This window comes from Podarcis tiliguerta, assembly GCF_965153285.1.
Source record: "Podarcis tiliguerta genome assembly, chromosome: 3".
Taxonomy (NCBI): Eukaryota; Metazoa; Chordata; class Lepidosauria; order Squamata; family Lacertidae; genus Podarcis; species Podarcis tiliguerta.
The window spans coordinates 82,330,615-82,353,844 of NC_139536.1; the positions used below are offsets into that span (position 1 = coordinate 82,330,615).

Sequence of the window (23,230 nt, forward strand, 5' to 3'; positions counted from 1 at the left end):
CAGGCACAAATGTTATACGGAACAATTATACTTTTGTTTTGTTTACTACCGGTAAATAAAATTAAGATACAGTCATCATTTCACTGGCAGCATTCCTTTTCCATGAAAACGATTAAGAGAGCCAATTCTAGAATACTGACACTTGCTACAGTTTTTAGCTGAGTATTTTGTCTTTGCTTGTCTTTTTTATCCTGTATCTTAGGCACATGGAAAACTTTATGAAATAGAAGCATTTCACCAGAGTTTGCTCATTTTCAATTATACTGTAAGACTGATGTATCATTCTGTAATCACCTAAAGATATATTTCTCAACGAGCCCTTGCATATTAGGCTAATTTGGTTAGGAAATGAAGTTGCCATGGGGTTAAGGCCTAATTAATTCAATTAAAACTTCTCCTTGACTTCAGCATGCATCAGCCCTCATAATGCTAAATATACACCTTAGGCTTTCCTGAAACCCCTAGAGTCATTTCCGATATTTCTCGATGGGTTATATCCAACAAGCCATATAGAGAGTAAACCCATTGAAATCTTTTTACTTAAACTGGCACTTGTTCATTAATTTCAATGGCTCTGCTTTGAGTGTGACTTAATTGGAGACACCCATTTATCTATACTTCCACTATGCATGTGTATCTTTATTTCTAACAGATAAGATCAGAAGCTGGCCAGATGTTTGATGTCCATTTCCCACTAAGGTGATTGTGTAGACATTATCCTTTATCCACAGGAAATAAAATCTGGACTTCCTGTATTTTTACATTGAGATCAGTTCTTCTTTGGGATCTCATCACTGCTGCCAAGTCAGAGAATTGCTCTGCAGAGGGATTTAACGTTTGGACAAAACTCCTCCTATGCCAGTTTTTACATTTCCAGTTGAGTTAATGACTGATTGAAAAGAACAACAAATGGCAGGATTTGGCTGAACATATGAAAAGGCTGTTCAAGGTAACAATGAAAATAGCAAGACTTTCATACTTTAACAATTTATTCTATCCCTGCAGAAATAACCCTCAGTGTTTTCCTAGTCAAAACCCTGTATGCCTAGTGGGCAAATTGGAAATGCACAAGACAGATGCACAGACCCACCCTTGGTTATGGCCAGCTGTGAAGGAACTTCCAAAGGAATGGCACCTTTTATCAAAACAAGTGTGTCCCTTTAACAGCAACAGATTAAAAGTTCCAGCCAGAAAATCTTCACTCAGAGTCATCATGTTAATTTTTTTAACAACATAAAGCATATACAAGAAGTGATATAAAGTACAAGTGTAAGAGCACCTATTTAAGGAAACGCCCACGGCATTGCTTTTTGTTTTGTTTTCGACATTGCTGCAGCCATTCTAGTTTTCCACTCTTGTGGTTTGAAACGGAGACCGGTTGATCAGATTACAAAATCCTATAAGCATCATTTGAACTGAAATAGTATAGTACATTTTCCAGTAATAAGAAATTCTTTACACTCAGGGGGGAAACACACAAACATTATACCTCATCTGTTTTCTTATTACGTGCCAACAAAGAAATAATATGCAAATATCCACAAAACTCTCTCCTCTTTGTACAGCCGTCCTATAATTGACAGTTTGAGATCATGCAACCTGTTGAACTGCAATGTAGTTTTGTAGCAAGTTGTTGAACCAATGAGACCTTAATTCATGGTGACATGATATAGAACAGCAGATACATTACACATCAAAACCACGTGCAGAAAGGAGCAAATATCCAAGTGAAAATGAATGTATGGAATGGGAACCACTTTGACATACTCTCTACTCTTCAGTGATGGCTGTCATTCATTAGGAAACTCACATCTATATGATGCATGTATTAGCAAAGAATGAACATTTGAACCATCTCATTCTCAATACATATTCATATCTACAAGGATGCATGACATCAATTTGCTATAGAGAAAGAAAACCTTCAATGTTTTGCCCTTTCAGTTCTGAACTGCACCATGTAATTAAAATACGAAAACGCTAAACAAGTTTCACATGATCTCTAATGTAAACCTAGATATCTGTGATTTCAGAAATGTAAGCAGGTGATTCCATCCTCACCACAGCCCAGTAATCCAGTAATTAAACTGTTGTAAATATGATGAAGAAACAAAGCTATTAGTACAAGCTAGATAGCAGATGCTGCAATATCTCTCAGCCATCTGTCTCAGATTTTCTCTAAATGTGTTGCTGATGGCTTCATTTGTGTTTTCCTAAGTAGTACATTAATTTCCCCCAACTTTTGCTTTTAACTTTTGACATGCTCAGAAAGGGATATTGTTTGCATTGTTCACATTTCTGTCAGCAAATTGCAATCAATTAGCATTAGGAAGACAACAAAATTAATGAAACATGAATAAACAGAGTGGGTTATTCTCCGCCACCTTAATCTGCCCCCTTGCCAAGAACCCAGCTTTAAAAGTACATACATCGCTAAAAAACATGAAACAGACTTTTTGAAACAATGCAATAATCAATTGCACACCCCTAATTTGCAATCCACTTTTATAAGAATGTACTTGTTAATCAGCAGAAAGCAATAAAGCATTGAAGACTCTATTTACAAAAAGAAAAAGCAAGATGGTTTTGCAGCACAGGAAGAGGAAGGAAAACAAACCCAAGATTTTAAACTGTAAGCTTGTTATTTGATACCTTGCTCTATACTGCCGCTTCTGATAGGAACTTGTGGAAGCTGTCTCCCCCTACGGCTGCTGAAGGGTGTGTCTGCTGGAGACGACTGCATGGGACTTCCTGGTTGGTGCATTCTGCAGGCAAAATTAAGATTAAATGGGATGGTGTAACAAACATCTGAACCAAAGAGATATTACAAGCACCAAGGCTAAATACTTTTGTTAAAATGATGGAGAGGAAGTACCTTACTTTGCATTGATGCCATAAGCTATTAGTATCTGTTCAATTCAGAAAACATTCATTTTTAGCCGGCTTAAGTGTGTGTAAAACTCAAAAGGCCTTTTCAATTAGCTCACTTTGATGTGGCAGACTAGAAGAAAGTTACTTAGCTACAAAGGCAATTAATCACCAATCTGGAACTGGTGAAATCACCAACCCCATTTTGAATTTGGATTCAAATACTGTAGGCTACTCCATTTGGAAAGCTATGGATAACAATGGTTGAGGAAAAAATCATGAGTACACACACACACACACACACACACACACAAATAGGTTAGCTATATATATTTTACATCTACAGGCTTTCCATAGTTTTCATTCTTTAAAGCACAACTACTGAATAATACAATTGACAGTGTACATCTGGTAGTAAAGATGTCGTAAAGTACTTCCAAAAGAATTTAATCTTCTATCCAGCCTGCATTCTTTTTCCAGATACATTACCAGTATAAAGCTACGTACTAAAGCAATTTCACAGAAGTAGAGGATTATTATACAGGAAAGGGGACAGTTGCAAATCAAGAGTCAGAGTATGTTCACACATCATCAGCTATGCAATCCCTATGAATATGAGTTTAGGATTTTCTTTTTGTTTTGTATGTATCTTCTCTCTCATTTCTCTGTATCCTCATTTGACACTGTGGCTAGCTGATCAAATTGGTATTGTTCTTCCTGGTACAGTGCTTCCAGGAAACTTTACAAATACCATGAAGGGCTTGAAGGGTAACAGATTATATCACTGGATGAGAAATGATTTAAGATAAACTTATGAAGCATCACTGAAGCTGGGACAAGTCAACAATAACTATTATTTGCTTCTCGTAAGCTTGGGGTGGGGAATTTCCATTCACTGTTTTCTCTATACAATACTTTCATCATACCAGTTCTAAGTTCAGGACCCAATCTGTTCATAATCACTTCTCTGGGTTTGCTGGTACTTATTTCCTGTCTATTTAGCCTCTCTATACAATGTACAGTGTGCACAATACCCATATGATAATAACAAAGCCCAATTTCCCTCTCCATACCTAGTATGAAGAAAACGTGTGATGTGAGAACACACCCTTTGTTATATGAATAGGCTTTTGCATTATGTAGCACATTTCTGAAAAATGAAAAATATTCCGAAAGCTTTCGTATGAATGCATAACACAACAAAACAATGGGAAGACAAAACAGAGGCTGATTTTCACCATTGTGATAAAGCTTGTTGGTATGACTGTAAACAATCCAGATAGGGGAGATAGGACTTGAGCGGAGAATATGAGAAAAGTGTAGATATTATGGCGGGGGAAACAGATTGCACTGGAGTGCCAGAATGAGTGGATGCACTGCATGTACTCCAGAAAGTACACCACCACATTTACATCTGGGAGGCAGGAAACAAAATGCTGTGCTGTACATTTAATAGCAACCTTGTCAGAAGTGGAGAAGGTGGTGCAGACCCTCCAGGAACTAGGTGATGTACAGAACATAAGGGTCTGATACTAGAATGCTCACTCGACCTTGAGCGAGTGTGATGCTTTCCCCTAGTAATGACTGGCTGATCACTGATTCTTGGGGGTGGCAGTCCCCTTCTAGAACATGGCAGTAGAACCCTAAAACATTAGGGCCAAAAAAATTGGATTCAGTCATTAGCTGCATATAAGGTTAACACACACAGAGAGACACACCAAATCACCACCAGTATCTGTAGCTGCAAATCCGTGATTTTCAGTAACATTCATTATTCGTTATCTTCATAAATCTGGTTAGTAAATGATCAAACAACAAGTTTATCCCTCACTACACAGTAATACACAGTCTGGAGCTACGAATCTGAAAAAATGATGAGATAGTTACTTGCAGTTCTAAGACCAAACTTCTTCCCAGTTTTTTTTTTTAAATCTATTTCACATCTCAAAAAGTGTATAATCTGAAATATTGACAGACCTATCCATTTTACAATATTGGCCTCTAGTGGATGCTGGTCTCTACTGGGCTCTATTGGGGGTTGCCATGACTTATTTTCTCTGAATGAGGTCTTCTGTTGCTTGGATCTCTGAAAAATACAGAAGTTCCAGAACTGCAGCTCTTCCCACCACAGTGGTGCCGTGATGAGGAAACAGCTCCTGCAAAATGTCACCATGCTTTTCCACCTGACACCCCAATCCAGAATGTGGCTATCTACTGCCAAAATATAGAGTGGAAACAGGCAGCCACTTGCTGTGTGCTGAAGAACAGCCTTCACCAAAGGTGTCATGGGCTTTGAAGACACCCAAACTCAGGATGCAAGGGAGAAACGTGCTAAGAAGGAGAAATGTGCATGCTTGGGAAATCCACACCGTAATCAACTCCTGCCTGGAAACCAATGTCCCCACTGTGGAAGGACGTGTGGTTCCAGAATTGGCCTCCACAGTCAGTTATGGACTCACTCATTGTTAAAACCATGTTTATAGAAGACCATCTTACTTGGCTACGAGTGATCACCGAAGAAGAAGAAGAAGAAGGAGGAGGAGGAGGAGGAGGAGGAGGAGGAGGAGGAGGAGGAGAAGGTTGCCACTTAAAAGCTCCCCATGCATTTACACTTAGTGCTTTTTTTCCTAGAAAAATCGGTGCCGGTACTCACCATTAAGTAGTTACAGTAAGTGTCACACTTTTTAACAACAAAAAAGAGGTGCCATTACTGCATACCCTTGAGTAACCCCTGAAAAAAAGCACTGCTCTTACTCACTCGCAGAGATAGCAACACCATGGACCATGCTTCTACAACCGTGGAGAAGCAAAACATATGGTAACATTTCATGGCATGGTTAGAGCATACAGGTGAATCTGTTTGGGTCTCTCCCCCACACTCCTTTTTCTTTCTTATTATGTTCAGTCTTCATGTAATTAGAAGTAAGCTGTGGCATAGTTATTAAGTGTCAACTGTGTGGGAAGTAGCTGTCTATTTTCACCCATAGCCATATCCTTATTGTGTGAGAGACCAAGCATCCACTGCTCAAAGAATTCTAACATTTGGGAGATGACTTTCCCCCCATTACAACGTAACAGTGATGGGAGAAACTCTCCCAATGGAATGTATAGCACTATACCTTATTATTTTACTAGGTTACCTGTTAGCCAGCTCTGTGAAATAGCTTTATTACAGCAAAGCCACCCAGTTGCATGATTGTGGCAATAAGCCTACAAAAGAGTACATGAAAGCAGTGAGACCTATGCGGGGAGGTTCAAGTCTGCTGTCTTGGGGTGCTTTGTAAGGCCAGCGGTAAAATATATAATACGAGTAACAAACATTATAGATTTCATTATGTTCCCTGCACTAATGTTTTACTTCCAGCAGGGGGCTCATATATTCTAGGCAAAATTATAGCCAATGCTAAGTGATGGTTAGGCTAAATTGCCAATTGCTTGGCAATCGGTTGATTGGGGGCAGGAGGGTAAGAGTCAGAGTTTGTTGTATTTATATCTGCCCTGACAGCACTTTTCACGAAGCACAGTACATTCACACATACAGAGATGGCTCTTATAAAAAAACCGTCCCCATATGGCCAGTTTATGCTGTGGGTATTTGTAAAACTTGCAATTCCTTATCCAAGATGAAGGCTCGTGACCTACAGTGACTTGAAAAGCCTGAAGCGTCAAACACTCTCTGACAGGGCGGACATTTGTTGACAACCCTGCCGAACTTTTTAGATTCAAGCCTTAAATGTTTGGGAATTTTAGAACTGGCATTTATGTAACAGGAAGTGAAACAACGTATTTATATTGACAAGATACGACACTCCTGTTGTTGCCATTTACAGATTTTATTACCGGAAATCCTAAAAAGTTTTAATAAGGCAAATAAATAAATAAGCAAGCAAGCAAGCAAAGTGTTCTTATAGCACCGTCTTGCAAATACACTTTAAAAATAAACAAGAGCTGAATGCACCTGAGATCTTGGAAATCAATAGGCTTTTCTGTGCATAACTCCCTGTCGTAAATTGTGTGGTAAATGTGAATATAAATAAATAAAAAAGACTAACTGGTAGGTCACTTGGAGGAGTCCAAGGTGGGAAGATAAGCTGATACTAAGAATATAAAAAGAGCTCTGCTGGGTCAGGCCAATGGCCCATCAAGGCCCGCATCCTGTTCTCACAGTGGCCAACCTTACTGACCCTACCAGATGTAACTGGAGCACTTTGATGCATGTGGGGTGGAGGAACCCCTCCCACCAAACCTTATCGCGTATGGTCATATAAATGCTTCAAAACAATCCCTCTTTAACCTCCACAGGCAAACCTGAGCTGGCTCAGGTTAGTCCCAGCTTAATTGGCCTCAAGCCTATACAGTGGTACCTCCGGTTACAAACACTTCGGGTTACAGACTCCACTAACCCGGAAGTAGTACCTCAGGTTAAAAACTTTACCTCAGGATGAGAACAGAAACTGTACACCGGCAGCATGGCGGCAGCAGGAGGCCCCATTAGCTAAAGTGGTACCTCAGATTAAGAACGGTTTCTGGTTAAGAACAGACCTCCGGAACAAATTAAGTTCGTAACCAGAGGTACCACTGTAGTCAGAAACTGTACTGTGAAGGGCATCAGCAATGAATGCAAATAATACAGGAACCTATTTACTTACTTACTTACTTACTTACTTACTATACCATACCGCTTTGTATTTTTAAGAAAAATCTCAAAGCAGTATACTGCATATTAAACTAAACCTGACATGTTTAAACCTCCTTAATCTAGCAATTTAAATTGAATTATTACTGCAAATGGACCTCACTCAGATCTTCTGCCTGCTATACTCATTTCTCATTGCTGACATGAGGAGAGAAAGAGGCAAGAACAAAAGGGGAAAGGAAAGGAGGAAGAGATAGAAAAGGGCATATGAGAATAAGCTTGACAGGCAAGAGTCTAACAGGACAGCCATCTTTCATCTTCCCTTACACAGCAAGTGAGCAGAACACAAATCTCCCTAAGGCCGCTTGGGAAAGGTGCAATACTTTGTGAGTGCTGGATGATCGCTGGTTCCAGAAAAGCCCTGCCCCTTTGCCTCCACTGTTTGATTTCCACCTGCACAAGCAACGACAACAAATATCGTTTGCCAGCTGGGACCTGTTCCCTGCCTCTGGGCTAAAAACATTCATTCTGAAAAAGTACTTCCAGGAGTGAGTGTCTGGAGTAAGGTAGGGTTGCCATATGTCCAGATTTTCCTGGAGACGTCCTCTTTTTCAGGGTTAAAATTTCTGTCAGGGAGGATTTTTAAAATTTGGCAAAATGTCCGGGTTTGGGACTGAAGCAGCTAATTGCTGAGTGCCCTCCCTCATTTACATATGCAGCCCGAGTCTGCTGGAGCCGGACCAATCCGCACTTGTCCCCATGCATTATTCACAATCATAATTACTGAGCCCCATGTGCAAGGTGTGCAGCTGCCAGAGCACGCCGGGCACCCAGCACAGCCCCCCGCATCCCCCGCCACTACTTGGGCTGCTTGCTCAGGCGCTTCGTGAGCTGGTCACCAGGGAGGGGGAGTTGTTGGCACTGCTCTGATTTACTGGTGCCAAAATCAGGAGGAAGGGGGGGTTCGCTAGACGCCACCAACTTGACTTTTCCCATGCCACCAAGTCCTCCTCCTCCTCCCCCAACCTACCTAATAGCCCCTCCCCCCTCCAGTGCTCCGCCTCTCACCAATGTCTCTGCAAAAAGTAGGCACCGGAAGATGCCTCAGTTAGCAGCATGTCTCGGTGATAGCAAGCCAAGCCCCAGCATCTCAGATCAGACGAGGAGAGTAGAAATGATCCCTTTGGGGAGGGAGGAGGCAGAAGCTCAGTTCGTTGTGAAGGAAAGTTAAGCCACTCAGCCCAAGTTTCTTCTGGCTTTCCTCTCTTACACACACATGTTCCCGAGCTTCCCTCCCTTCCCACAAAGCCCTTTCTGGCCCTGTTGTGTGTGCTCGGTCACTTGAATTATAGCTGGACTTCAGAGGCATTGACAGTAATGTTTAGCTTTTAAAAAGAGTAACAACAGAAACAACGACAGTAGATCTCCTCTTAATGTACTGGTCAATCAAGTCTTTGAACAAATCCATACCCCGAATGATATACTCTCAATTAATTCCTATTTGAATGAACATCACACTTCAGAAAGTAAAGCTCTGGCCTGTGATGCAAGAACTCTGACATGTGTATGGAGTCAGAATGCCTTCCCCATGCATTGTAACTGCAATGCATTGCTTTTAAAAAATTGCTTTTAAAAAATTGGCTGGCACCTTCAACTGAATTGAGCATGGATCCATATATATATATATATATATATATATATATATATATATGAGTTTTTCTATGTTCTTTTAAACAAAGGGTAAGGAAGAAACAGAAGCCATGCAGCAGTACAGTTAGTGGACAATGAAACAGAAATTTATTTATTTTTTAAAGGAACATTTATTAACATTTGTACTTCATGTTATATTAATAGCTCATATATTTACTGGCCTGCTAAGCACACAAGGTATGAAAGGAGCATATACAAACCCTGTTGCAAAAATTATTTTGCACATTATATTGCATTGTGGCTACTTTGCAGCAGCAGAAAGCACATGTGTCTACATGTCAAGGAATATCCAATTTTTTGCTGTTTGCCCTCACCATATGCTAAACTGTTATGGAGGGTTCTCCAACCATAGGGAGAAGCTTTGGGTGGTTGGGGCAGGGGTGGGATAGTCACTAAGACACACAAGGGATCTAAGAAAAGTGTTGTACACTCGCATAAAACAACACATTGGATGCAACACACTATTATAATTTGATGCTCCTTGTTAAGCTTCCTACTGTCTCCTTCACCCATTTTTCTCCTCTATTTATTGCTACTTTCTGAAAGTAGTATATAAAATGTTATAGGTGCAAAATATCTGGGTGATGGGGAGGGTTTTTATTTTGACTTCTCATCCTCTGCATCAAGAGTGAAGGTTCTCCAGGGGCTAAGGCTCAGAAGCTCAGAGCCTCATTGGCTGGCCATACAATGATAGTATAGAATCACAGTGTAGAATCACAGGTTGAAAGGTACCTGGAGGATCAATTTAGTCCAATCCCCTGCAATGCAGGAATATCCAGCTGTCCCTTATGGGTATTGAACCTGCAACCCTGGCATTCTCAGCATCATGCTCTAGCAAACTGAGCTGCCTGCTGCCATAGAGATGTCCTTTGCCAGTTGTCCTTCAGGATCTAGCCCTCTAGTACAAATACTGGAAACAACCCAATAGGTTTTTCAGCTTATCTGCAGCAGAATATTTACGTGTGGTTTTTTGTCAGATTCTCAGCATACGAAGTCACGGCATGTGAACAATTCCAGTAGCCCATCAGTCCTACCTTTCTGTTTCAGACGCAGAGCCTTTCCTAGTCTGTTTTTGGGTGCTATATCTTTCCACCTTTCTGGGATGCCTGTGAAATGAGATGTCAAAAAAAAATATGAAAAAAGGAAGGAAAGCATGTGATCCAGGAAATATATCACAGAAATTCAAGCAGATGGAAGGTTTTATGAATGGCTAGTAAATATGGAATTTGAATAAGAGAACTGCCAGCAACAACACTCAACAAATGTATGAATATGAAGGCTTCACCAAGGACAGAAACAACAAGATTTAACCTATTTGATATCACTATTTGCAGCACTTTCCACACCCACTTGCTCCTGAATGCTGTGAAATTTTAGAATTCACCCCAAAGTAATGTTAAATGTGGTAGGAAATGACATTATCTCTAGGTTAAAATGTGACAGGCTGCTTTTGCATCACACTCTAACACAGATGGCAAACAATGCAGTCGATTAAATACTCCATGACAATAAAACTCTATTTTAATTAATCTGAGCTTAAGAATGTGAAAAATCTCCCCCTGTTAAGATAAAGGCATCAGACTATAAATTCATTGATATTTCAATTGCTAAACCAATATAAAATTAATGAGTGTTTGAATCAAGCCTTTTTTAGTTTTTTCTCTAGGTTGGACATTATGGTGTTCTAGATTCATATGTTCTAGAATACTCTTACCACAACATACAAATTAACTAACTGTCAGATTGTAGCTCAATGGCATGGTGCAATGCTTTGCAAGCAAAAGGTCACAGATTCAATACCTAGCATCCTCAGGTAGCACTGGGAAAGTCCCCTAACTGAAATCCTGGAGCACCTCTGCCAATCAGTGTTGACAATGCTGAGCTAGATGGACCAATAGTCCATGTCGGTATAAACCAATTGTTCTCTGTTGCTTTTCTCATCTGAGATACCTTTTGTGTTTTCATAGTCACACAACCATCTACCAAGAAGCTATTTTCAGTGTACCAAGTTTTAGGACCACAAATTAATCAATACAATAATGTTTTACCACAGCATTTTAAAAGGCTTCTTGGTATTCTTGTCCAGTCATGGGATCAGAAACAATGTCTCAGTTTCATGGGCATTATCAAGACAAGCCCAAAGTCATGAATTCTAAAAGCACCTAATGGCTTAGGAAAAGAGGAGGTATTGAAGAGCTCTTGGTAAATCTCTCTGTGAAAGTTTTGAAAAATTGACATGAATGAATTCTGGCTTGTAGAATTCAAGGCCTGATTTATGCCAAGGGGACAATTGGCAAAACATTCCCGTCTCCTTTATTCTCAAACCAGAGCAATCAAGTCTGCCATCAGTATGACATGGAAAAGAAGAAAAAACGCAGGGTTTGGAAGTTTGGAACACTTTTAAACAATGATTTGGGCCAAAGACACAGGCCCTGCTTATTTTATGTCCATCAGATCATCTAACTAATTCAGACTGACTATGAAAATCAAAATAGAGGCCTAAGCTATGGTAACATCTTTACTGAGCAAACACTGACTTTAACCCATTGTACCTCAAGAGACTTAAAAAGACCAAACTCTTTATAACTAGTCCTGTCATGCCTTAGGTTAGTGCCTCAGACTCGCTATAGTCCAAGATCTTGCATTTCCTGGGGTTCAGCTTTGGAGTAGCTACACGCTTGTTAGGTTGCCTTATCCTTTAGGATGATATTCACCATATAACGTGCCGGCTTCCCATCATATAACGTGCTTGACTAGTTAGTGATGGTTCCTTGTCCTCCGTCTCAGGTCCATTTTGTTGTACATTGTCCTAGCCTAGTTCCCTCATATTGGGTCTGAAATGACTCCTGGAACCTTTTGTTTATTGAACTTTGTTCTACACCCCAATTACTTTACCTTCATGGAGACTTCTTCAAAAGGTCTGATGATGTCTGTCACTTACACTGCCCTCTATGCATTTTCCCGTCTCCCAGAAATAGGTTCTTTTGGCAGTGTTTACATGACTTCTTGTGCCACATACAGTTTTTAAGACTGCAGTTCATATATAATGACTTTTCACATCATATATATATATATATATATAAGTATATATATGTGTGTGTGTGTATATATATATATATATATATATATATGTATGTATTCCTGCTTCCTTGAACTAAATCTATTATACACTAACCCCCACCCCCCCACAATTTAATATTATTCAAGGGAATGAGAAATAATGCCAAATAAGACTGGCGTGACACAGAGCTACGAAGGTATGGCTTATCAAACACTACTTGGTATTTTATGCACAGCGAGTTTCAAGACAACTTAGCAAGATACCTCTGTGTTTCTTCCGGATTAGCACTTAGGAGGTTTAAGCTGTCTTGTTTTGGAATGCAAGACTCCAGCGCTGTTGTTCTTCACAAGATTTGGAAACATGGAAGTGAAAGTTGAACAGAATGGACAGAAACAGATAGAAACAGAGAGATGGTCACATGCAGTGAAGATGGAGACATGCATCAAGATATTTCTATGAACCAAGAACATTCCTGTTGTAGTACATCCAAGCAACATTTCCGATCTCTCCTTTTCAGTGTTTCAGAAATAGGAGTGTTGTTGTTTTTTTAAAAAATGCAACATTGCAACAATTGTAACAGAAAACATTAATAAAAGATAAAGACAGAAATAACAGACAATAGTTCATCTGCAGTGAATAAACTAAAGTTTGGCTTTACTATTTTCATTACTCCTGCTGATAACACAACCAAATTTGTCCCCTTCAGGTGAATGTTTGCAAGGTTAGTGTTTGGATTTGTAGAAATAAATATTGGTCAAAATTACCTAAGAATGCCATATATAGATATTATTGATTATTGTTTTCAGTAACTGCAGTACTTCGAGAGAGAAAGAATTCCAGTTATCTACTGCAGATCCTGTGCTTTTAGCTTAAGAACCAATTTATTATACTGGGTATATAGCAAAATTATTCTGATGCCAGCTTTATTAACTATTTCCCTGTCTTTATTAAAGAAAACAGCCTTAGGCAACTGTAAATCAGTGGATCACAATTTTAAAAACGTGAATCTCTAGCTTTTGCCTCCATTTTGCCTCCACATACATATTTATCATTTCTTTGATAAAATTATTTCATGTGCAGTTACCAATACTAATAATTTTTGGATTAAAATGAATGGGAATGCTGTCAAGATATGGCACACAGCATGGAGGAGGAGTGTGTAGAAAACCTAGCTATTTTAAATTATGGTTCAGTAACTTAATACATGCACATATACAGAGGACCTGTTACAACCAATGAAAGAGAAAATGCTTATAATCTAAGAACAACATGACACTAACATTCAAATAAGAAAACCATAACAAAAACAACCACCACCACCAAATATATATCACATTTGGCCAATCAGCATATAAAGAGAAATCCACAAGCACTGAAATTGTTTGATGATTGCTATCTTGTAGAGAAAGCCTGCCCTTGGGATTTTTAGTTACGAGATGATTAAATACACCAATTGCACAAAGTAAGTTATACTGTCGTGAACTGAACCGCCTGTGCCTTTTCAAAAGCTGCCCATAGGCCACAGTTTAACGGGCTGTTAAGCAGACAAGATCACTGATTTAAATGAGCCGAAGGTTGCCTAACCGTATTGGATTGTGGCCTTGAGGCACTCTGAACCCCTCTCACTGCCTGCTGAATTCAATACATGGCAGTGCAATCCTGTGGAAGTTTGCTCAGTTGGCAAGTCCCATTGTTGTTCAGTGGGGCTTACTCCCTAGTAAGCTGTGTTAAGGACTGCAGCTGAAGAGGATTATAAAGCACCAATTTAAAATTCAAAATATGGCTGCCCACTTGCTGTTGAGAGATGAGAGACACTGTGTGGAAGGTTCTCTGCTATTGAGACTACCAGGGGCTAAAGAGAAAGAAGTGATGATTTGTTACACAGCATGAAAACCCAAACAACTCATCTCAACTCCAGTATCTACTGGGGTACAGTAAGATTTATTGCTGCTTATTATCACCAGAACAATTCAGGTTCCTTCCCTCATATATGTACTTCACCTTCTTGCTGGAAACCCTGTATCTGGGATTCCAAAATAGGCTGGCTCAAAACAGAAGGCTTCATGGTTTTGGATCTCTGTGTCCTGATGACACAGAGGAGGGGAACCTGTATGAATCATGGATATCCTCTTCCAATCCCCGACTCCATAGGCAGCCCACCACACTGGGCAAGGCTAATTTGTCAACTAGGCAGCACATTTTTCAGCATTTGACTGCAAGGACATCAGAGGTGCTTTGTAATAACGTGAGTAGAATTCAGGTATGAAATGCTTTCTAGTGTCCTAGAATTCCTGGGAAATGTAATTAAAAATAAATAAATACATGCCTTTATAAACTTCTTGGCAAGATTCATCAAGTTACTTTTCACTTAGGAGGGGCTGGCTAGTACCTGTCATCCTCCGGAGATGCATGTTGGATTTGAATCCGGGGACTAGTGGGTCGGCTCCTATCTAGTGAGGGGGACCATCTACCTCTGTTTGTTCATCCAACAAAATAGGGAGAAAACAGAACATTTAGTGTATAATATTTTTTTAAAAAAGCTTTTTTGTAGCAAGGAAACTGAAAAGTACCCCAAAAAGTCAGTGTTTACTTTTTATTTATTTCGAGTAAGAAAAAGCGCCATTGTTATTTAGCTTGAATTTAGAGCCCCATTTCAGACATATTTGCATAGCTGTACTATTGTGCTTTACACAGTACTGCAGTACTATGACTTTTTTAAAAAAAATAATCAGTAAAATAATGATATCATAGAGGTAACTGATGGCAGGAATTGTATCTTATGTATTTCATATATCAGTGCCTTTGAAGACCCAGTGTGCATTCTTAATGAGGTTTTAACTGGTACCAGATTAAATGAGAAATAAGGGTTTTTTGTTTATTCAATCAAATGAAAAATATTGAATGACCTCTGAGCATGGATGGAATTTAAGCACCATGTTACACTGCTAGATACAAAATATGTCTTTGAAATTGTCTATTTCCACCACAGCCCATGGTGTACAACGATATGCGTTCCTCTAGACCAGGGGAACCTCTGTGGTGCACTCCAGTTGCTGTTAGACTCCAACTCCCATCATCCCTGAGCACTGGCCATGCTGGCTGGGGTTGATGGGAGTTGTAGTCCAACACCTAAAAGGCGCCACATTGGGTATCCATGATCTAGAAAGTCTCATCTACTGTGACTGGCAGCAGAGTCAATCCCAGCACAACACCCCCCTTTCCCCCCTCCATAGATATATGGTAATCTATATTACCATGCTCTGTAATCCTTGTGTTGTTTTAGCCACAGAACCTGCTTTCCTACTTCTGGCATCTATAATTACAGGTTTGTTTTTCTTAGTTTATTACTTTTCACAAAAAAGAAAACAAGGGATCTAGGCTTCAATCCTATACACACTTACCAGGGAGTAAGTCCCACTCAATTCAGTGGAGCTTAATTTTTTTGTTTGTTTGTAGGCATGCATAGGATTGCCTTTTAAAAGAAGCTGATATACATAAATTACATTAATCAGAGTGTCTCTGGAACTGGCAATAGGGAACTGGGAACTCTCTCCACCTTATCGATAAGTACAGTTGTTCTAAGAATTAAAAAGGCTGATGTAGCAACTGCACAAACCGATAGAGCAATGTGCTGAGTGCATCCTCCACACACATAGGTTGCCTGGAGAAAGCATGGTGTTGGGTGCAGAAACTGAATTCTTGCCACTGTGGAGATGGCTGAACTTCTGCTCCTCTCCTCTAGGTCCTATGATAATCAGGTTCATGGTGGGCCAGCATTTGTGGGTTGGTAGTGGTGCTCCAATGGCCAGCTTACGTTCATGCAGAATGAATCACATCACCCGTGCACCATACATAAGAAGCTGCCATGGGCTGGGGATAACAACAAAGCCCAAATGTCAGGAACCTGGTGGTTGTGTGAGTCACCCATCTATCCCAATCCAGTACTTCATTTTGCACATATTGCCAGTCAGTGTCATGCAAAGCAACTAGCAGTCTGGGTGGACTGGACCCTGAATCATTTCTCAAAGCATGCAGCATTTTCAACAGATTCCTGGCAAATATTGCAAACTTCCATATTGGTCCCCAGCTATGACTGAATCTTTCTCCCAGGACAATAGCTTTCACTTAATCATTCAGTTTTTTTCATTGTATGCAATTCAGTGAAATCTTCGTGAACGAATGCCATGTACTCTTTCAACAACTCTGTGTTGTGGGCTTGGCTGAGACAGCAGCTTGTTCCAAGGCCTCTCAGCAAGGACATATTTAGGGACTCCAATCCAAAACACATTTACTAGGGAGCAAGCCCCACTGAGCACTGTGGGATTTGCTTCTAAGTAAACATGCTCATAATAGCACTGTGCACGTCCTTCATTCAAGCCCAATGCTCTGCTCCCTTCCTCATTATTCCTGCTTATTTATTTATTTATTTATTTATATTTGTTGTTATTATTCTATTTCTTCATATAGACGTATTGATAAATACACAGGAGTGTGTTTATGAAGTGTATTAGAAATTTCATGAAAGCTAATTTTCCATTTAGAAGAGGATGCGTGGAGAGACGCCAGCAATCCTGATTTTCAACGAGATATAGAATCATTATTAAAAAGGCAAAATGCATGTTCTGTTAGCAGTGTAACATTTAAAGCACCAGTTTCAGTTGTACTTTTCGAGGTACTTTTCTGTTCATTAAACATTGGGAGCAAGCAAACTACAAGGACTTCAGGGGGATTTAGCATTGCAGATTAGTACAGTATTTTAGATATTTAGATGTTTAGAAGGCTGTTAGTACGCAGCAGCTTTCCCCCCTCTATGCCAAGTGCTAAAGGAAAAAATATAAAGGTACCAGTGCACTCAAAGCCCTTAATATGCTGATATTCTATAGTAACATTTAAAATAATAGAAATAGAAATGTAATCAACCGCAAACATGCATTACGAAATTTGGAAAAAAAATTCACACAATATGTTTTAATGATGTGGAACGTACTGTACACACTAATGTGGAATAGCATGCAGCAATAGTTTTTGAGAGTTGAAAAGAATGGTCAAAACATAAGAAATCATAGCAGAGTGTGCAACTAGTAGATGCACCTGCTATACTCTAAGGAAACTGCATCCAATACATTCACAGAGTATCCAACATACCATGCAGTATTGACAGAATTGGAAACTAAGTTCTGGTTATGTTGAAGAGCTCTAAAAAGTTTGAGCAGGAAGCAACTTCCAGTAACTCCCATTAATATTATTTATATGCCTAGGTTTCCCCAGCCACTCTGGGCGGCTTCCAACAAATTAAAACATCAACCACAGTAAAACAAAATTAGATGGCAAAGACATCTAATTTGCACTGAACACTGAGGATCAGGGAGGAAAGCTTTTGGCTTCCTTATAAACTTAAAATATAATGGGTGTTATTTGACCAAGTTTTACACAGTGTAAACCCATTGAAATTAAGAGACATAATATAGTCGATGGCTCTACTGTAAGTAAAACTTAGCCAAACACCACTCCAAGAAAATAGAGACTGGGGGAAGGCACACCAAAGCATGCTTTTGCACAAAGCATAGTTCACTTGGGATGTGGGGAGTTCCTGACGATTGGTCGGACATGTATTGGGGATGACACAGCTCATGCCCCACTCTTAAAGCTTAGTTTCCCTGGGGTTTCCCACAATCCTGTAAGTCTTAACAATGTTTACTTAGCTCTGTCTGAACTGTGATTAGTATCCAGCACTAGAACAAAAATCTAGATAACATTTTGAGGGGCAGCTAATAACGATAAGGCAAACATTACAAATCAACAGAGTACTCTTAAAATCAATCCAGCATTCTCCAATAATCCTTGCTCTTGCTGACCCCATTTCAAATGTGGCTCGCCCACCACTGGTTCAGGATGTGGTGGCTTTCCTTCGGACAGGGTGGGAAGAAGCTGAGAGTAAGTACATCTTCAGCATCTGTCTTGGCTTCCTATATTGTTTTTGGAAACATATTCATCTTGCTCCCCATATAACCATCGTGCTGCAAATCTTCACGTCCAAGTTTTACTATCACATGGAATGAATACAACACCATCTGGATTTCCATGCCTACTCCTACAACAACAGCAATACATCCATTTGCTCTTACTTTGTAGTAAAGACGTCAATTCAGTATGTTCAGCCAAGTGCTGACTGCCATCTGCATTGACCCATTGCCATATAGGGTAATAGACAGAGGTCTATAGTGCTGCCTTTAATAGAAAGAGGAGCCTGACTGCCAGTGTCACCAATCCATGTGAGCATATAAGAACACAGCTTTGCTAAATTTAAGCTGTGCAGTTACTGTGCTACATACAAACTAGTGAAACTACAAGGTTTGGTTTATATAATGTATAAAACTAATACAATGCTTTGCAGCCAGGATAAAGCAACTCGGCTAACACTGCAGAATGTCTTTGATCTATTATAATAGCCTGTTCAGCTTGCACCATTTGCTCCAACATATGATGGGATGGCTAGAAGAATGAATGAATGGATGGGAGTGTTGTGTGACAGCTTCTTCACCAAACTGCCACACTTATGATACATGTCTGAACTGGACCTAGGAATCAGGTGGGAATCCAGATCAGGAATTCCATTATTTTACAGTCACATTCAAAAACCTAAATAGTGAGGATATACCCATTAGGGATGCAGTAACCAACATGTTGCCCTCAAGATGTTTGGCTTCTGCTGACAGGACTTTGTTAAATCCTGCCCACTATACCCTGCCTTTGTTCCCTCCAAAGACTTCCAATGCCTGGAACAGGGCATTCAGGTATTGTAGCCTTATTTTGAGTAAGGGCATGTTTTCTCACATTTGCCAGTTGAGGTACATACTGAGTCTACTCTTCCACATGTCACCAGTGCAGGCTACCGCTATATATAAAGAATTCTCTTTCTCCTTTTTTGGTGTGTGAAATGAAGAGGCACCCAAAGCAGAACAAGAGTAGCAGGAAACCCTAATTCCCAACTTATCAGGGGGATCCTTTGTTGCCTTCAAAAAATTGGTATGAGATGGACAATCAGGGCAAGGTTTATAGGTTCTCCCTTTTCCTGAGTTTAGTTCTTACATTGGTCCCCAGGAAAAAAATGGGAGTTGTGAGAGGGGATCCTTATGCAGTGGCTTTGTAGCTGAAATGTGAATCAGTTCAAGTGGGATAATGTTTGCAACTTATACCCCCAAACCAGGAGTGTAGCTTTCTTCCCCCCCCCCTGCTGCTTTCATAAAAAGCAGTGAGATCTGGAACCAGAATGGCAGGAAGCAAAAATTAGTTAGGTCAGATCACCCCTGCTCCAAACCACTACAGCACACTAGCTCTCATCCATGGACACAAATCAACATGAGAAGTTTGGTACAACTGAATCTTCAAAAATGCTTTTTGCGAGTGTGCACACACATGAAATAAAATGGTATTTTCCAGGTCTTGGCATAAATGTGGGTGGCTTGCCAGTGTTTGATCATCAGTGCTCTCTTGTTGCTCTTGTTTTTAAGCACCTATTGAATTCTTGCCAGTGGCTCTGGTAGATGCTGGCACTGCAAAAAAACAGATCTTCAAAGAGCAAAGGCTGGCTGAATGCCACTCTTCATTATTCACTTGCACAAGCATCTTACTGGCTTCCCAGTTTCAGCATATCCCTGGCAAGCAAAAACAGCATCTTTGCTTGCTCTCAATAAATCTAGGTGCTGGGGTTTTTAATTTTACTGGTGTCCTTATTCTATGGCTAGGAAAAAGAAAAGATTGCATTCATATTCAAACTCTTCCTCTAATGAACCCAAGAGCGGCTTACAGATGGCTCCCAGGAAGTATCTCATCTAGGCAGGAACCATTTCAGGTGCCTTCAGACCATTCTTTAATCACATGCATGTTGGCCTGTTGAGAATTCCATGACAACACCTGCTTTCTTCTACATTCAGTGTTTGCAGGACAAATAACTCAAGGCACACTATCTATATCTATATCTAGTTATGAAGAAATACTGTTGAATTCAAACACTTCCATACAGAGCCACAATCACATCTGACAATGATTCTGACCAATAGTGTTTGATTACAAAAAGTATCTTTAAACTGTTTTTGGGGGTGGGGAATGTTTTCAAACATTTCAAACTCAGCTCTATTTTTTTTTAAGGAAGAACAACGTGAAACACAATGAATCCAATCCCACAGTGTTTGAACCCAGCAATTGGAGTGGCACATGGGTAGAAAGGAAACGAAAAGAGTGCCAATCAGCTGTTGGGGTGCGATTCTGCTACCCACACTCACCCTCCTGAATCAGCAAGATTCCAGCCTCCTTTAAAGGGAAAATTTGCTGAATAAGAAGGAAATGCAAGTGAAATATTACATCTGGTATGGTTCATGGATGTTGATAACCAAGTGAAAACAACAGAGTCTTGCAGCTCCTTGAAGATGAACAAATTTATTGTGACAAAAGCTCCCATGTGATAGAGCCCACATGTTCAGATGAAGAAACAATAAAAGTGGTGCTCAGTTAAACTACGTATCTCAATTAACACTGAAATGTTGTTATCAGCATACTGAGGACTTCTGCAAACAATGGCATTAGCTTGGACTTTAAAGCGATACAGAGACAGAGAGACAGACAGAGAACCAAAGAAGCCAAAAGCTGCTATAAGCAACATCAACCTACAATAAGCATGGATATTGGAGCAAAAGTGTCTACAAATATCAAAGCAGATATGAATAATAACAGGTGGATATGAATAGAAAACTGATATGGGGGAAAATAACAAACTGATAAGGACCACCAGCACAAATGACAAGAAATTGAGAAGTCTTTATTTTATACCTTTCTTGTTCTGGTGAATGCAAACTAGTATCAGGCCTCAAGCAGTTGGTACTAGCACTCCTAGCCCTGTCAAGCGAGGGCTGCAGTTCACTAGTGCCAGTGCATTGCATCCAATGGAAGGAGGAGGAGAAAAACAAAAAGAAAACAAAGAAAGGAATACAATGTTAGATATCAAATCATAAAGTAATGTTCTATTTACATAAGATGTCAACTAACAATGGTCCAATAAAGATACAATGGAACTGGCTGGATGAAAAAGAGAGAGAGCGAGAGCCGAGATTTGCTTTAAAATAAAATTAAAAAGATAATGCCTGAATTTGGTTGGATAAAAGAACAAAGGAATCAAAGGTGGCCATTAAGAGATTCCATGAAGTCAACTCAAGATGGATTAAATAGGCAAGACTGCACCTCAGCAGTGGAAAAACGAGACTTGCCAAATATCAACCAATGGGAAAAATGGGAAGGAAACACTGAAAATTATCTCTGTAACTTATTTCATCTTAAAAGTTCTATAACACAAAATGATGGAGCACAGTTGTCTCGAACTTCACAATGAGGTTGATCTACTGGACTAAACTAACAGGAATAGGAAAGGATACTTTGACTGAGACCTTACCTAACCAATAGACCATCAGTAAATCTTGGTATTCGTGAGTTAAGGCAATTACGAAGAAGTGAAATATCCTGACTAAGCACTGATTTGGCCTTAACACATGCAGGCAGGGTTGAGCTTCACAAAGTAAACATAATTCATAAAAGAGAAAAAAAAGTAAGTTTCACACAGGATGCAAACCACACGTTTAAAAAAGAAATAAAATATGTAGTGAATTTAAATAAAAATACTGATTTTTTTAAGTGGGGTTTAAGCAGCAGGGATTCGGGAGATAAGGCTGTAGCAACTATTGTGTTCAGTGGGGGTGTGAACATGTTTAGGTCTGCAGCTTTAGCCTCCTTTCATTTCTTAGATAAATTGGGAACATTTGCTTTGCACCAGATATTATGATGATAATGCGATCAAGCTGCATTTTTGGTGTTTTGGTTGGGAGAGGTTTATTTTATAATACAGTATATGCTTATAAATGATTCTTAGTAAGAAGCAGCTCCAATATTTTTCTTGAATGCATATTTTCAGAAATGTATGTGAGAACTTTAATGGGAACTTTTAACAGATTTCTTACCTGTAAATATTCCAGTAAGTGCCATTCTCTAATAAAGGCATCTTGGGAGGTAGTGTTTTATAATGCCTAACAGAATTTCTTGAGTGTGAAAGAAAAGAAAAGAAATGGAGAGTATCCATGCAAGAAACAAAACAAAACAAATAAATAAATAACTAAATAAATGCAAATACAGATGAAGCAGTACTTAATGAAAGGTAAAAATAGTAACAATTCTTATGCAGTATTTGATGTGTGGTTAGCAATTGCCACTACTATTAAGGATAATTTTAGTAATGTTATAATGTTAAGAATCTATGTAAGGTGTGCTGAAACAAGAGGTTGTAAAGCAGCAGTCTACAGACAACCGAACTCTACAACTTCTTCAGGAGGGTCTTTTCTCTCTCTCTCTCTCATTACCAGAACATTCTTGTACTAGTATAACACTAAAGCTAGTATCACCTATTTTGTGCTGGTCGTACCATTAGGCAGAATGAGGCAGCTCGGGCAGCTGATTTTGTACGTCACAAAAGGGTAGCAAATTGTTAAGGAATTTAGCATTGTATTTTTACTCCCAGGGAGAAGTGCTTGCGGGATTTTATGTGTCTGGTGCCAAAATAACTGGAACAGCCTTCGGTACTATGCTTGCTCCTTTACTTCTGAGGAGGCGGGGAAGCTAACTTGTGGACCCTCTCAGGCAGCACTTTGGTAAGGATTTAAGGAGCCACTTTAAGCATGGCCAGCAAAGGGAGATTTTTAAACTTTCTTTTCTTTGAAAAGGAGAGTCCTATGCTATATCACAAACTACCTTTGGAAGTATGTGCTGGCTAATAATGGAATATCTTATGGACGGTGCTTTAACGTTTAACAGATGTCATCACAGCTTAAAGTGTGTTGGAAGCTAGGTGCTCTAGTCTACAGCCCTGTGTGGACTCATACTGAGTTTCTGCAATAGCAGCCTCCCCAGACCACTTT

General features: G+C 39.7%; 1 protein-coding gene across 50 annotated transcripts in view; it reads right to left on the reverse strand.

Moving 5' to 3' along the window:
* Positions 1-23,230, reverse strand: part of RIMS1 (regulating synaptic membrane exocytosis 1) — a 224,282-nt gene that overhangs the window by 56,078 nt on the left and 144,974 nt on the right. For 8 of the 50 annotated variants that reach the window (XM_083431391.1, XM_083431389.1, XM_083431368.1 and 5 more), the window contains 5 exons: positions 21,102-21,191; positions 14,665-14,748; positions 12,539-12,616; positions 10,249-10,320; positions 2,653-2,765 (listed from right to left, as the gene is read on the reverse strand). In XM_083431391.1, coding sequence (XP_083287517.1) covers positions 2,653-2,765; positions 10,249-10,320; positions 12,539-12,616; positions 14,665-14,748; positions 21,102-21,191 — 437 coding nt within the window. Of the gene's footprint in view, positions 1-2,652; positions 2,766-4,328; positions 4,512-10,248; positions 10,321-12,538; positions 12,617-14,664; positions 14,749-21,101; positions 21,192-22,279; positions 22,358-23,230 lie in introns of all 50 variants that reach the window. The other 42 variants (XM_083431395.1, XM_083431380.1, XM_083431370.1 and 39 more) reach the window with 10 other exon arrangements.